We start from the raw sequence: 17,373 nt of genomic DNA on the forward strand, positions 1-17,373 counted from the left end.
TCTTCCCTGTTCAGCACTTTTAAGTAGGTCTCTTGGCTATCCTGTTTCCTCTATAGAACTGCTTTCCTCTACAGTAATTACTCACTGGCAGTCCACTCAATGTCCATGAGGAATAAAGCATGAAAAGCCTCAGTCTTCCAATCAGCCAAAGGTAAAATTTGCTACATACCTCTGTGCACCTTATACAAGATCAGCTACAAGGTCAGTGTACAGGAAATTTAGGAATTAAAAAAGTGAACCCTTGTGTTTACTGTCAAAACTGCATGGCTCTTAAAATGAATATATGTATAGACATACATATATTCCTGCACACACAGTTTTTCTGTGAGTGTGTATATTTATATATATATATTCATACAAAAGAAAGGCTCAGAATTTCCTGTGCTTTTGCATCACAAGCTCAAGGGAGTGGAAAGGAAAGGTGTGGCATACTGGCAACTGGAACTTCCTGAAATATTGACTAAAATTCCATATATAATTTTCTGACTTCCACAAGGAAGAGAGACAACACAGGCTTTAAAGACAGTTGTTTCTAAGTATACCCAAGCACTGAAATTATAATGGATTAAATTAATTGATTCAATCTTCAGCACAATAATTATCAGAACTATGTAAAGGCACAGAAAATAACATTTTCTTAAAAATACTGAGTCAAGTCTTGCCTTCATTCCAAGTTGCAGTATGTGATACATTGCAACTCCTTATTACTACATAACTATTACAATTACTACGAGAACAGTAAAAATAAGAAATCAAATTCTTAAGTACACATGAAAGGACAAATCAGTCTACAATGTTCAAGATAACAGGAGAAACAATGATACACCACTTCTCTAAACTGGAGATCGTGACAGATTGCCTTTTAAATTCAAAAATTTTTGCTGTTTTCATTTTCAAAATTAATTTCTGACATTTGCATTGCATATGGGATCTTTCAAAACTTAAATACATCTTACCCTTCTTCATCCTTATCCCAAGACAGTAAATAGCCCAGAAGTCAACCCACTTCCTTAGCAAATGAAAAAGCAAGTTATAAATCCTTGTCCTGTGATGAGACTCAGTCTCCCACATTCAGGAGTCAGTGATTCTCCTAATCACTTAAAGGTGTCTCTCCCTAAATCCACAGCTCTTCCTTAAAGTTAACTTGGTTTTGGAAAATGTCTAAATTAATGCTCTCCCTATAGATGAGTAATGCCTTCCTCAAAAATTCATCTGTGGGACTACTCAGCAATACCTGAAGAGTTCAATAAAAGCTGTCTTTATACCTCTGCCCTTTGTTTCCATACTTAGTGAAATTGTAGGTGACATTGTGTGCCTCATATTTTCCCCACTTCAAATTAACTTTGCCACATTCTAAAGAAAAACTAAAAACTGGGAAAAAACTACAGACTGTGGGGAAAATAATAAGGCATGCTGCAAAAAGACCAAAATACAGCATTACCTGCACTTAAATTCTTTATTTCAATTCTATCTGAAGTCAGCATTGATTCCTATACTACACAAAAACATAGCCCCAATTTATCATTATCTTCAACAGAAAAATTAAAGGCAAGTCCAGATGGTAACATTTACTTACTCATCTATTTGGCAGACACATGTTTCCACCTCTTTCAGTGCAGCTTGTAATTTGAACAGCAATTTTTGATAGACATCTTGTGTTTCTAAGTCTTCTTCTTTCAAGAGGTACCTCAGACCATGGCCCTCTTGCTGCCCAAGAGATTGTCCTGAAGGGGCAGCCATAGTAGTAATGGTATGTTGGACATAAATCATGGGATTCAGTTTACCTGAGAATAATCCAAAGGGATTTCATCATCATCTTTTTTTCAACATATGTTTTGAAGTTAGTAAAACTAACACACACTGAAATATTTTTCTGTTTAAAAATTCATGTACTTATTTAATTTTGCATTTTATTTGCATTTCAAAGTCAAGCTATTTAGCAAAAAGTTATTGTGAAATTATGACCACCCGTTATGATGCTTTAAAATAAAACTAAGACTCAAAAGCAGGGTAATTTCAGAAAGGCTTGTCCTTAATTTTAATATTTGGACTATAAACCTAAACTGATTACCTTTTAATACTGTATCAGAAGCACTGGAAGTAGCTCTTTCAAGCTCAATTGACTTACCTTGATCACTGTTTTTATTTTCCTTTTCATGGGAAGAATGTTTTCTGCTGTCTAACTGTACACCAAAGGCACTACCAAGGGAAGTTGAGGTCTTAGGGTAAGAGACTTCCATCACATTGATATGGCAATTGGTTGGACAGAAATCACTGCTGTGAAGTGGTGAAATCTTTGACTTAGCTTGTTTGAAGGTAGGCCAAGCTCTGTTTTTTAATACTCTTGAAAACTAGAAGTAAGAAAGAAAATCAAATTTAGATTATTGGCTCTTCTTGTGTATCTAACTAGAAAATAAAAGCTTAAAATATTTTAGTCATCCTTGACTTAAGGTGTCTCAACTTTGTAATTGCCATCTTTCTCTAAAAGGGAAAGAAAAATATTTTTCATTTTACATTTTAAAGGGCTTGTTTTTCTGAAGAAAATGATATTTTAAGAAATAAATAGCTTTGTAAAAGAGAAATAGAATTTATTTCCCATGGAACATAATAAAAAATTAAGTGTCTTTCTGGGGAGCAAATCTGGAACTGCTGTACTGCTCGTGACATTTATAAACACCTGCCAATGTTTTCAAGCCAGTATTTTCAAAAAGTCATTAAATTTCTATCTGAAGTTATAATGAAGACAAAATCAGAAGGTATGAATTCTGTATTTCATATTCAGGAAGGAGGAGGTCCAATTTAATAATATCTTATCCTCCTGCATTAGGAGAAACATTGCCAGGGGTTGGAGGGAGGTGATCCTGTTCTTCTCAGCACTGGTGAGGCCTCCCCTCGAGTCCTGGGTCCAAATCTGGGCTTCACTGAAATAGATATGGGCATATTGGAGGTGAGCCCAGCAAAATGATTCAGGGACTGGAGCATCTCTCCTGTGAGGAAAGGCTGAGAGCTGGGACTTTTCAACCTGGAGAAGAGAAAGCTCAGGGAGAAACACATCAATGTATATGAATACCTGAAGGAATGGTGCAAAGAGGACAAAGTCTGGCTCTTTCCAGTGCTGTCCAGTGCCAGGACCAGAGGCAATGAGCCCAAACTTAAACACAGGAGTTTCCTCTGAATATCAGGAAACACTTTTGCACTGTGAGGGTGAACAAGCACTGGCACAAGTTGCTCAGAGAAGTTCAGGGAAGAGAGGTCAGATCTTCCCTCCTCAAAGATGGTCCTGGGCAACCATCTCTAGGTGGTCCTGCTTAAGCAGGGTTAGTTGGACAATGTCTGAGTGACATTAGGAAGCTGATGAGCACTAGTACATAAAAACTGAAAACTCCTAATTTTACAGACTTTCCTAGCCCAGCACCTCTTCTCCCCACTATATCTCAGCTCAGCAATGAGGAATGTTTTCTAATGTCTAATTCTAGTACAGCGCTTAGCCACATCTCCTTGACTCTAGCATTCTAAATTTTGTGTGGAGTCTTGAATAGGCTCAGAGCTACTTGATTTTTAAGATGAAAAGATGTCAACCCAAAATGCTGAAGACTGGACACTCAGCAACATCTATTTCATCTATTTCAGAACCAAGTCATGCGAATAAGCTCTTCAACTGGAAAAGAGTTTTGTCAGTTGCAAGTAGGATTTTTGTCAATATGTGTCGTTTCCAGGGCAGTTTGTAGTTAGGGAAGAGGTTTTTTCTGGCAAGATCTAATCAGTGTTTTAATCACAATATCTCTCCAGTCAAAATATTACACAGACCTACTTCAGCTATGAACCACAGCTCATGCATAAGAATATTTTCAAAGTAAACTTGCAAAGCTTCTTCACTAATAAATGTCAGTAAAAATTTGAATCAGTCAACTATTTACTAACACTTCAATTGAATTAAGACACATCCCTTTTGCAGAGTAAGATGTTTCTGTACTGGGACTTAAATTTCTGTTTATTTTGATGTCATATTACTTAAGTCTGATGAACACTTGTTGGGATAATTACATTTAAATCTTTAGATCACAACAAGATCTGGAGGGTTACAATAAATCCAATTATGGAGTTGTTCAAAGGCTGAAGAATGTACAAATTGTTAAGAAGGGTACTAAGGACATTCAATGATAAAAATGTTTCTGCAAGTAGTACATATTTCACATCTCAATCTCCCACACATCCTGCTCCAGAGAGACCAAATGCTGGCTATGATTTAATCAGGTCAGAAGTCAGGACCAAAATTCTTTTCATATATGTGTTGAGAAACATCTGGGATTCATGGCACTGGAATCAAGGTCTATTAAGAGCAAAATGTTCTGATAATGATAATAGTAGGAACTGCAGAAATCTACAAGACTTGTATTTATAGAATTGAAACTTTCACAGTAAAAACCAGGAGCCAAGCTGGGCTCAGGCACTCCGAAAGTCTCCTGTAACTATGGTTACCTTTACCTTGCCAAGAAAATGACACATCTATTCCTGAAATCCACTGCATTACTAATTGTCATTAAAAGCGATAACTGTGAAACTACTGATTTTTGAGCAGATGAAATTTAAAGTGTAGTCTGTATCAGGAATATCTGCTTCTAGACAGTGTAAGAACTATGAAAACTTCCCTGAGGCTGTTTGTTTTACATCCAGCAAACACAACAAAATTTGATTTACTGACTTGGCCTCCTCTGTAGAGGCTGTCTATCATAGTCAAATTTTTCAGCTACAGAAAACATATAAATCACCTGCTTGTTACTTGAACTGTCATTATTAATATGAAAACTAATTAATTTTGTTTTTAAAAATGATATTTTGAATTTTAACCAAATTGAAAACATGGAGGTTTATAATTCAGGCAAACAATGGACAGATCAGATGTTTGCTAAAGCAATGTCAGGATTCTTTTGATGTATCCATTGATACAACTCAGTTTATTCCATCTCTTTTTAGAGAGCACCTGGAAAAATCTGACAAGTTGTTTTTTGTCTTCATCCTACTGACTACAGAAGCTACTGGTATTCCTAACAGCTCTCCCTACTTACCTTTTAAAAACTTAAAAATCATTATCTACTCTTTCAAATGCAGCTTCTGCACATGTGTGAAGCTTCTGTAATCACTTTCCTTTTCCTTTGCTTTTTTTTTTCCCCAACTTTTTACTTATAAACTCTCTGAACAGACCAGTTTGTAAATGTCACAACTCAGACCCCCAAATGAGGTAAGACAGGTCAGATCCACTTTTTTTGAGCCATTTTGAGCCTACTTCAAAGTAATTCACTCCCCACAATTAGGTGGCATGGGAGAGGAACTAGGAATCTGGATGAGAAAACGAGTTTGCATTAGCAAAATGGCAAACAGTTGATTCATTTACACCTTGCTTGGTTAAACAACTATAAAGAAATGCACTGACTAGAGATCATAGTCTGGGCTATTTATTCATTCACATATCATTAATTTAGATCTTAAGCATATGAAAATCAGCAGCTTCTCCATTTTTCCATGCTATTATGTTTTATTAAACCAAGTGAAGCTAATAATTTAAATAATAAATAAATAATTTAAATTACTATTCACGGTTATGCTAGGCCCTAAAAGTTGAATACAAGGGTTAAAATTTGGTATTCAAGTTGCACTAGAAAGGAAAAAAAAACAGTTCTGTTATTGCTACACTTTTGGCTAACATCTGCAAATTCACTAGAGTATTGATTTAAGGCAGTTACAAGAATAATGGCCCTTTTGCAGAAATATGCAGTTGATTGTGTCCACAACTGAACACAGCAAACAAGAAAGAATACAAACTACCCAATGTCTAAAAGAGGGATAAAAAAGAGAATGGCTTGAAAAAAATTGATGTAATTATTCAATTAAGGCATTCATGCTTCAAAATAGCTAAACTTTAAGCCACATTTTTGTCACTGCCCTGTTTTCCCCTTAAAAGACAAATATAATCAAGCTCAGTACATGCAGGTCATACCTTTTTATAACTAGAGATTCTTCTGTAGATATGCTCAATTTTCTCACTGCAAATGACACTGAATTTACTTTGAAGTTCAGTGGGGATCACGTCATTTAAGGAGTTGAGGCTGTTGCAATTCTGCACAAAATGTTCATCGCTTTTTGCCAGTGCTTCAAGAATCTAAGATAATAAAAACAAGAGAAGTATGTTATGAAATGAAGTTGACTAAAATTACCCCTTACTAATAATCTCTTATAACTAAAGCTGAAAAGCCTGATAACATTACAGCAAATGGTGCACAACAGCAATGAATGAAGCTTGGGAGGCAAAGAGGTTTGCTTAAATCTATTCCCTGCTAAGTTATACCCATAAGTATTTTTGCTTGGCTTCTCATGACATTGTGTGATAATGGATTTACTACTAATTTCCTACTAATGTAACCACTATGCCTCCTCTGAAATACATTATCTGCTGTATTTACTTGATCAGCACATATTATGCAAAGCTGCTGAATTAATTCATTCATTACTTCTAGAAAACCTTTGGTTTGGCAGAATACTAACACATTGAAAAAGCATAAAAGAAAACCGAGTTCTGTCCTCTTGTATATTCTGCATAAAAGGCCAGGAAACAGGACACAGAATAAACTGTACTGCCCAGCAAAGACTGAAGCCTTGCTATAATGGTAAGAGAAAACTAAGTAAAAGGCATGTTGAAGAGATGAGGGTAATTTATAGCCTTTATAGATATTTCAGTGGATCTTTGACTTTCTTTCAAGTTTTATTTGATAATTAAGAAATAAGGAAGAGGGGCAGGAGGAATGGAAGACTTTGAAGATCTTCTAACTTTTTGTTAGATTTAAAGGCTCAATTTATAATGAAAACATAACTCATTTTTCCTCCTAAGCACTCAATCGTCCTCCAAAACAATCAGAGAGATAAAGGTATACCAATTATAAGGTATCAATGAAAGATATATAATCATAAGAGTAAAAAAGGACACAAGTTTCTCCGTTGGTATTAAACACAATAAGCATTAACATACAAAGAATGCTTCGTACCTTTGCAGTCAAACTGAAAAATCCCTTTGGTTCAATCATTTTTTCCAAGACATGGCACTTTATTCCCGCTGTGCTGTCATACTCATAAACCACTCCATACTCCAGATGAACATTGTCAACAGTCAGACTCACATGATCTTTCTTCCCATCAATTATTGCCATAGTGTTAAATTTGTCAATTACCTCTAGAATAAATAAAGTAACACAAATCAGTTGACAAGTCCTGGCCATTAAATGAACTATAAAGGACATAGGCAAACATTCTAGAAAGAGGTATGTTCTGATCCTTCTATTTAAAAACAGTCATTAAAAAACCTAGCTGAACAATATAAAAATCAGAGCACCAGTAGATTTATAGATGTTAAAATACTGGACTGCAAAACAGGCAGTACTCTTTCTTTACAAACAGTTACTGAACATGGCTGATTCCATTTAATTTATAATCCAGAGACATTAAGAAAGACCCCAAAAAAGGGGAAACTGAGAATTTCTAAATAAAGTAGAAGAAAATCACTATGAAAACTGTCAACATTCAGAAATGAAACCACAATAACTGCATTTATGAAGAGAACATAAATACAGTTCACGTGTTAACTGTCTCTTTAATTACAAGTTGCAGATCAATGCAGTTTTATCTAAACATTAATTGCCTGAAAATAATCCGAAGGACAGTAGTTGTTTGTTTTTTTTATTTCCCATGCAGTAATGACTAATATATCTAGTTTGCCATGAATGATTTCTAGTGGTGAAAATATATCAGGTAATGCCTAGGTTTATGTTTGTAACAAATGAAAATAAACAGATTTTCCCCAAAGTGTTCACAGAAGTATTTTCTCTAAATGGGAAACATAGTAGTTTTCAAAGACTAGCATGTTAAATATATATGTTTTGAATACAGAAGAAAGCAAATCTTTATGTAAAACAAATCTTATGATCCGCTCAAAATTTCCTCTCTGCAAACAAACCCACTGCCTACATTTTCCTTGTATTATAATAGCATTCTCAGCAACAACAAAAGCAAACAAGCATCACATACCTTCAACTTTACAGTCAAAGGCATCACCTCCATCATCTCCAGAGGGTTTGGTGTTTGTTTTCTGAAGATCTTCCTGTGCACTTTCAATGCTGTTGTAAACCCACTGTATAGAATCTTGCTAGAAGACAACAAAAAATAGACAGCTAAAAAAAGCTTTTCAAGTGCAACTGATGGCAGCTATTTCACTATTTTAAAGGTCTAAGTTAAAAAAACAAAACAAAACAAAACAATCCAGAGAATTTTAGCATTGTATAAAACCATCCAAAGAAATTTGGCAAGTTTTTTTTTATTTCAGCATATATTGTCATGAGACAGTACAAAATCTGTGACAGCATGGCATCCATCATTTTCATGTCTCTGGCAAAAATAACTTAGACATTTCAAATCAAATTGCAGATTGAAAAACATTTTTCCCCAATAAATCATGTAGGGAAAAAAAAGAACCCATTTTTGCTTTGCTGAATCTGCTGTGCATCCACAAATCTGGTGCCAAATATTATGGAATATCAACCAAAGTCAGAGAATGTCCAGTTAATCCATCACCCACGTGTCACTGGCACAAAGAACCTATTCTACAGCTTTCATCACTTAAATTTGCCTTTACTACAAATACTTTACTAGTGTAGTTATAAATGTGAGGTGTTTTTTTTTTTTTTCCCCACAGGTCAGCACCCCCCTGCACCCCTTGAAAAGAACTACAGGCTCCAAATGTCCACCATCTTCTGTGGTTGAGTGACACATGAGCACAGGAATGGTGGCTTACATGGGTCACACAGCCTTGGGAGAAGCCACATGTATGCCTCACATCTTGTTCTACCCAGTCTGTAACTCAGCCACACATCCATCATTCCCTTGTGGAAGGTCCTATCATGGCATCCCCAGATTACTCTTTCGCCCTTACACTTCAAAACAAGCCTGACAGTCAGTTAATCACTCCTCCTCCAGCAGCTACAGCAGAATAAATGGCATGATGTCATGATTATGACAAATCTGAATTCAGAAAGAAGTTCATGGAAGAATTCAAAGATCATGTAAGAAATTGTTGATATTTAGGCTGAATGTTAAAAACTTCACGCAAAGTGCCAAATATATCTCGTTATCATTTGCTACAATACAACATTCAGCTTCTGTCTTTACCCACTATGTACAGTTTCTCCAGGTTTTCTAGATTCATCTATGCCTTGCTTTTCACTCAATGGCATGAAATATTTTAATAAGAAAGAAAGCTTAACTTTCAGAGCTCTCTGTTGATTGTTGGAAGACACCTGTACAGAATCTGAATCAACAGGAAAGCTTCTGAAACCCACATTTCTCTGCAGATTCACCACAAAGTTTGATGCTTAGTTATGGATTCTTTAAAGACTTGTTTGGCAGCATTGAGACAGCCATGCCAATCTCTAATAGGAAGTACTAACTACTTAAACTGGAAGTCCCTTTTCCAAAAGTTAACAACCAATCTAATGCAATACGACTTGGAGCAATATTCCTCAAAATCATTACAGGAGAACAAACTAACATAAATCTGTCACATCATGATTAGTGTCACTGCAAAGAAATTGTAATGCCAAGAAGTAAAATCTGGTCTCAATTTTCTTTATTCAGACAAGATAGAATATAAACACTGTCCAACAGAAATTATACAATTACTGACTGAAAGAATCTGAAATGAAGCTTCATGCTCCACGCAATTAGGAAGACTTTTTACCCTGAGAAGTGGAAGATATAAGAAACAGAAAAAGATTCCGTTCCAATTATGCAATTGGGAACCACAGGAGAGACTGCAACATTCCTGGTAATTAAATGATAGGCTGTATGCACTATACTTACAAGATAGGAAAAATCCAGTCATTTTCCAAATAATAATAATAAAAAAACCTCCAAAGTTCTGAATAGGAAATTAAATTTTAGCTGTCCTTGCACCAGTAAGAATACTACAATTTACTTTAGTCTAGACAATTCTCCCATAGTTTTTGACAATATTGCATACTAAATGAAGTTTCTCTTGTCTGTCTGAGGAACTTCAGTTATCTGTCATTTACTGAATTATGATCATCTGCTTTTTAAAACTGAAATAAAAACTATGTATAAGAAAAAACTTCAAATTATACAAGCGATTAAAAAACCCAAAGTAATTTTTTAATGTCAAGGCATTCACACCAGCCAACATTAATCAACCATCTTTGAATGCCACTAGTAACCATAGGAAGTCTAGAGTTATACAACAAGAACAAAACTGCTATAATGAATTTAATTTATCTTTTATTCCAGCCAGTTTTGCTATTAGTGAACAGGACGTTTTCTTTTTACTAGAGTGCATCTTCCTTTAAAGTATAGGTGAGCTTGATCTCGATATGCCATGTAACAATTCCAATTCTGTATTACCATTTAAACACAAACATCCCAAGAACATTTTCATAAAGACTGGATTTATATGATCCAGTTCTAACTATGTAATATTTATAACTATGTGATAAGTGTTGGGAGAAGGATTCAACTATTGATTTTAATTGGATTTTTCTTCTCAGTAAATACATACTTGAAGAGTTTGTGAAGTTAATTAATAGTATTGCTTCATAGTTTATGAAAAATTTGCAGAGAATTGGAAAATTACATTATAGAATCCAGTTTGCTTTGTTTTTCTTCATAAATTTCTGTCTTGGAAGCCTGAGATTTTCTCCTCAGCTAACACGACAAAGATAACAAAATTTGCATGCATGTAAAAAAAGGAAATTTTGAGTCTTTGATTATATGCATATTTTCAAGTTTGGAATGCAATGGGAGCTCTGAATTTTATGGGTGAAATATATGCACTCTGCTCTCTGTGTACTGAAGTGTAACAAAATTCCAGAAGATCGGTTTTATGCATTTCATTCTCCTGCTGCTGAGCAGGCAGCGAGCTGTGTGATTCCCTCTCCATCAAGATGAGAATATACCTCAGGATTCTTTCTGCAAAGGACTGCAGAAATACTTGAAATTGTCCTTTAAAAACACCATATAAAAATTAGCTATGATATTAGTGCAGAAACTAAGCAGATCTTGAACATCACCATTGAGCAATCTTCAGCTTCTATATTTCAACTGGCTTCTCTTCAGGTTTTATTCACCACCTCTTTCCTCTCACCCCACTCAAACACAACAGATATGTGCACAGAGATAAACACCACACTGTTTATTTTGACCAAAAAGTAAAACTTAGAAGAAAATGTGCAAGGACACCAAATGAGACATACCTGCATTGGCCTCCTGTACTTCCTGCAGGCTGTGACATGAGCAATAACACTTGCATGGGTCTCTTTGCTGACATTAATTCCATTCACTTTGATTATGCACTGGCCGGGGTGGAGACCCGCCGCAGCTGCCACTGTTCCTATTAATAAAAACGCACATAGCTAGCAGACTTCTTTTTCTAAACATCTTCTTTCAAGATTACAGTCCAAAAAAACTCTTTTTTTAAAATCAGACCGTGATCTGACTGATCCTTACATACTTCCCCTGACCACAGAGCACTTCTGTAGAGCAGCTGGATGACAAGAAAATGGAGTTTGCCAGCAGATGTTTCCATAAAAGAGACCAGATTATTTTCTAAAGGCTGCTTTATAAAACAACATTGACTAGCAATATGAAAATGTAGAAAATTCACCTCTAAGAAAAGGAGTTTAAAAGGATAAAATGCCTCTAGCTTGCAAGTCACTAATTACAACTTAGCCTACTTTTATATGGCCCAAGCTTATGAACTTCTGATTTAATTCAGGTGTTTCAATTTTGCACACAAAACAGAAGGTTTCAGGCAATACATAAAGAAATATAGGAGCATACTAGAGTATCATGTTAATCATTACGTGAAACACCTAAATTCCAAAGACATTTCCAAAGATATTGTTCGCATTTTCATCTTCCCTATGAACAAAATTATAGCAGAGGGAGTTACAGCTTCAAATCAAAATCTCAATGATAATTAAGTAGAATATCTCAAATTAAATTAACAGAGGGTGGGACAGGGGTGGGACGACATGACACCAAAACAAAACATTCTCTTTAAGCAACATAAAATATTTGGTCCAGTGACTTATTTTCATAATGGAATAATCACGTTGGGAAAATCTAGTGACTGAATAGGCACTACAAAAATAGCAGCTGTCTCCAGGTCTTTTCAGGGCAATTCAAACTCACTCCTGAAAAACAGCCTGCTGGAGTACAACCTTAGTTCCAGCTATCTGAACATTTGCCTCCTAATGTCTCTTGATACTGCCACAGAGATGCCAAGGAAGTAAAAATCTATTGCCTAGAGACTGCCAGACTGGGGTGCAGAAGCCATGAAAGAAAAGGCTAGACTGAATTTGCACTGCTGACAAGTAGAAAGCTTGTCATGACTTCATGGCTTGTCAGCTGAGCATATTTGACAAGGAAATAACTTACAGAATATACATTAGCTTCCCTCGTTTTAGGAATTATCACTATTAGATTAAAACTGCATTTAAAATCTAATATAAAAGAAAGTCATCGGAAATTAAACTATTACCAGTTATCACAATCTCCCCTCCCTGCAAAAAAAGACGTTAAAATAAACATATAAATGATCTTATTAAAAAGATAAAAAAAAAACCATCCCAAATCTCTCTTCAGAAAACCCCGAAGTCCCAATTCAGCACATGGTTAAAATCTTCCAGGTTTAGCAAACCATGCAAGCAAGAACTTGCATATTGTTGAGGCTAATCGGAATAAAGCATGTGCTTAATGAATAATGATAGGCAGTTGAATTGAGATCCAGGTGCAGAAATAATTATCACATCAGCTACTAAGTCTGTAGTTTATTAGGCTTTCTTTTGAAAATCCAATTTCTGGCACCACAGCCTAGAAAAAAAAGTCATCGAACTCTGTTCAAATCTGGATGTTTTGCAGATCAGTTCACTTTTAATTCCTCAGTTGCAAAGGCAGGAGGGGGAAAAGAGACACAACAACCGAAAATACAGTTAGTTTGCTCTACCATAAACAACACAAGACAGCAAGAAATAATGCTTCATCTTCTTTTAGCACAAGTGCACTGCTCAAAAACATTGAGTTAGGATAGCAAGCATCTGAAAATCACATCCCAAAACAGTATTTACATGAAACATCTGTGATTACTAATAAAAAGCCACTAACACTCTTGAAAAGATTTGTAAAAAGCACATTTTTTTGTAAAACATTTTCAGAACAATGCAGAACCACACAGCCACCTAACAAATTAACACACAGGTTCCCAACAGCCTTTCACTGGACAAAGTGATATTGCATCCTTCAGCTACTCCTTAATCTGTAAAGAATGCACAGTTTTAACTTAACTTTCCTATTTAGCTTTCCTAACCTTCCTAACTATTTCCTACATTTGAAAAAAAGAGTTTGAAGATGTATCCAAAGCTTACAGAGTATAAGTGTACAAAACAATTCTATTTGAGTTTATTTAATATTGTTCATTACTCTTGGAAAAATAAAAATCTAAGATGGATTACTGGACCTAATTTTGACTTATCTCAACCAAGTCATTTAGATATTAAGTGTATATTTACCAGTACCATTGATAGCTCTTATGGCTTACCTCTCCCAACAGCATGGACAACAGATGGGCCAAAACCCCGGATTTGGAATCCAAGTCCATCTGCAGAGTCAGGAATCTTCACTGTCCTGATACAAAAGCAAAGATTTAAAATGAATGTAGCAAAAGGTATCATTTTGTTGTCCAGCAGCATATGGGTTACAAGGGTGTAAAACTCCACACTTTTATTCAAATCAGTTCTCACATTTTGCAGCATTCCAGATACTGTGCACCACCAAGATCAGAAATAAGAGCAAGCTGAAACAGCACAAACAATCTGTTTCACAGGCAAAACTTAATATGCTGATTATAATCAAAACACCACCATAGCTTTAGAATTCCTCCCAGGAGGACTGATATTTGGGTAAGTTGCAATAGTACAGCAGCACTGAAAGTGCTGGGAAGGCAGGCAGTGTGTCTCAGCCAAGAGGACAGAGCCTGGGGATCAGAGATTACAGCAGGTCTGATCAGACAAGCTGCAGAAGACTGCAGAGGCCAGATCCATATTACAATATAAAAGAATCACTGAATGTGCTGACTTGGAAGGTGCCCACAGGGATCATCAAAGTCCAACTTCTGGCCTTCACAGACACCCCAAGAGTCACACCATGTGCCCAAGCACACTGTCCAAACATTTCTTGAACTCTCTCAGGCTACTGCTGTGACCACTTCTCTGGGGAGCTTCTTCCAGTACCTAACCACCCCCTGGGTGAAGAACATTTCTGTAATATCCAACTTAAATCTCCCCTGACAGAATTACAGGCCTTTCCCTCGCATTCTGTCACTGGTCACCACAAAGAGATCAGTGTCTGCCCCTCCTTTTCTGCTCCTGAGGAAGTGGCAGGCTGCAATGCATTACCCAGGCATAAAGTGCAATTTTGTTTGATAAGCAGGACTTTGTTCTCATGAAGCCATGCTGGCTGTGACCAATGACTGGGTTGTCTCTCAGGTGTATTTCAATAGCTCCCAGAAGAACCTTCTCCATAACTTTACCCGGCACAGAAGTGGGACTGACAGGCCTGTAGTTTCTCAGGTCTTCTTTCTTACCCTTCTTGAAAACTGTGATGTTTGCCAGCTTCCAGTCAGCTGGGACCCCTTCAGATTCCCAAGACAACTCAAAATCATTAAGAGAGGTTTTACAATGACATCAGCCAGTTCCTAGAGGATTCTTGGATAAACCACCTCAGGCACCATAGATTTGTAGTGATCCAGCTGAGGCATCAGATCTCAAGCAGTTTCAGGGTTGGCTGGGAGTTGATCATTCTTGCAGTCATGGTCTTCCAGCTCAGGGCTCTAAGACCCCTTGGGTTCACCACTCATGTCAAAGATGAAGGTGAAGAATAAATTAAATACCTCTGCATTGTCCCTGTCCCCATACATGAGGTAACCATCCTCATCCTGTAACAGGTCAGTGTTATTTTTACATTACCTACTGCCATTAATATACTTGAAAAAACTCTTTTTATTGTCCTCCACATTTCCAGCCAGCTTCAACTCCACTTGACCTTTGGCCACAGGAATTTTCTCCTAGCAGTAGTGAGCAGCATTTCTGTATTCTTCCCATGTCACTTGACTTTTCTTCTATTAGGCTGACCTTGCTTCCATTGGGCATACAACCTCCTTTTTAGCTTTATTTCCAGAGAATATTCCTGTTCAACCAAGCCAGCCTTCTGCCTCACCTGGTTGACTTCTCAGTTTGGGAATTACCTGCTCCTGTGACCTTAGGAGGTGATGTTTGAAAAGTGACCAGCACTCCCTAACAACTGCAAAGACATTTTCACTCTGAAATTATGAATACCATCAGATGTTAGTAGGCAAGGTGTTGAGTAGATCGTCCCATGGTCAACAAACCCCAAATTTTTTCTGCTGACACCAACCTTGGAGCCATGCATTGACCTGATGGATCTGCCTAATCCTATAGATATTATTCCTTGTTACTGGAAGAATCAATGAAATCAACTACTGTGCTTCTGATCCTTCTATCAATCATTCCAGGACACTGAAGTCTTTTTTTGATTGCCTTCAGACTTCCCTGTTTTATTTCATCACAGTTTGAACAATGAATAGCAGAGAGTAATCAGAGGGCCTTACTAGACTGGAGAATTTTCTAGTAATGTCCCTTATCCAAGCCCCTGGGAGACAGCAGACTTCCATGTGAGTTGGGTCAGGTCTGCAGATTGGACCCTCCATTCCCCTTAGAAGGGAATCTCCTGTCACAACTCCCCTTCTTTTCCTGTTTACAGAGGTCTTGACACAGGGTGAAGGTGGTGGTTGTTTCAGGAGTCCCCACCATTCCAGACAGATCTTCCCTCACCTCATCAGTGTTTGGCCTTCTGGATCCAGAGTCTCATACCTCTTGTGAAAGGTGCCAGTCCTACTTGTCAAATTCAGAGAAAGAGGAACCTTGCTGGTACATGCTATGATGTGCCTCCAGCCTTCAACTTTAACAGACCCTTGGCTAACAGTCCTTTGACTAATTACCCTGCACGGTTCTGAGTCCATCCACAGTGGAGGTTCAATGGACTCCTGGGAGTCTGAGACTGTAGTGTTGCTGAAAATAATTGACCTCTCTTTTGTTTGTTCACTCAAACACTGCATAGCCAATTGAGTTCTTCCTGTAGCTCCACCTGCAACACAGCTCCTCAATCATTGCACATTTTCTGCAAAATAGCTCTTTGTCATCCCAGCCTTGCAAAGAGGCATCGGGCACGCCCAGCAACCTGCACCTCTCCTTGCTGAGTTCTCATGAAATAACGTTTTGTTGCAGTTTTTCTGAGCAGCTACAGAAAGTACTGAGTTTTGTAAAGGAAGAATCATCCTTTGCTGTTTGTATGACTTGTAAGCGCATTGTACTGCACTCCTGCTTGGTCTAAGAACAAGAGGAATAAACCTCCAACAAACCTAACCAACAAAAACACAATTCTGAGAATCAAAATTCACATCTATTCCTTAAAATTAAGCCCTGATCTCACCCAAAGTAAGCTAGTATACTTTGTATTAACATACAAAAAGCAACACAGCTGCATTAGTCCTTATCAGAGCTAGTTAGGTCATGCATAACAGTGCACTGATTTAACTTTGCAGCCTTTCCATCCAGAGCCAGCTCTGCTATTATTTCAGAGATTTTTGCCCCAAGCTCCATTTCACATTGCAAAAGAAAACAAATTCAAATTGATGCAGAAAAGTGATTTTAAAATACATTTGGAATGTAGCAAACTTGATTTACAGGCAGCCTTGAATAATAGAATTGCATCATTTCTTGTCTTTTTTTTTTTTTTCTAGTATACATTATGTTAGGCATTTGGAGATGATTATTGTCAGAGGTGAAATCCAAACCTCATTGAAGTCTGTATTTTTTTAAAATATATATTAATATATAATTATAATTTTTCACTTGAAATATTTTGTAAGTATAACATCAGTTAATGTACTCATATATTAACAATTGATACCATCTATATGATTGCATGCTGAAACTGCTTTGAGAAAATGCTAATGAACTATGAAAGACCATCACTGGCAGTTTAGGCTAAGAACTCAGGAGAGAACTATTCTGTGTGTGCTAGCAGCAGCTGCTGACAAAAAACAGGGAACACGGAGAAACAAATTTGACTCCTGTGAACTCTGCATTCACTAGATCATCTCTCTCAACCTTGAAATTCACCCACAAGTTGAGTCAGAAATTAAACCAAGATTTCCATTAAAGAAAGACCAAGATATGCCTTTTA

General features: G+C 36.8%; 1 protein-coding gene across 4 annotated transcripts in view; it reads right to left on the bottom strand.

The window, feature by feature from the left end:
* The window catches only part of PREX2 (phosphatidylinositol-3,4,5-trisphosphate dependent Rac exchange factor 2), a 169,624-nt gene that overhangs the window by 69,360 nt on the left and 82,891 nt on the right, over positions 1-17,373 (bottom strand). For all 4 annotated transcript variants that reach the window (XM_014255924.2, XM_014255930.2, XM_005517107.3 and 1 more), the window contains 7 exons: positions 13,649-13,734; positions 11,304-11,440; positions 8,074-8,191; positions 7,038-7,222; positions 5,996-6,157; positions 2,129-2,351; positions 1,577-1,784 (listed from right to left, as the gene is read on the bottom strand). In XM_014255924.2, the coding sequence (XP_014111399.1) occupies positions 1,577-1,784; positions 2,129-2,351; positions 5,996-6,157; positions 7,038-7,222; positions 8,074-8,191; positions 11,304-11,440; positions 13,649-13,734 (1,119 nt within the window). The remainder of the gene's footprint in view (positions 1-1,576; positions 1,785-2,128; positions 2,352-5,995; positions 6,158-7,037; positions 7,223-8,073; positions 8,192-11,303; positions 11,441-13,648; positions 13,735-17,373) is intronic.

Source organism: Pseudopodoces humilis, chromosome 1 (assembly GCF_049639895.1).
Source record: "Pseudopodoces humilis isolate 2021_Gansu_Grassland_sample_001 chromosome 1, ASM4963989v1, whole genome shotgun sequence".
NCBI classification, from domain to species: Eukaryota; Metazoa; Chordata; class Aves; order Passeriformes; family Paridae; genus Pseudopodoces; species Pseudopodoces humilis.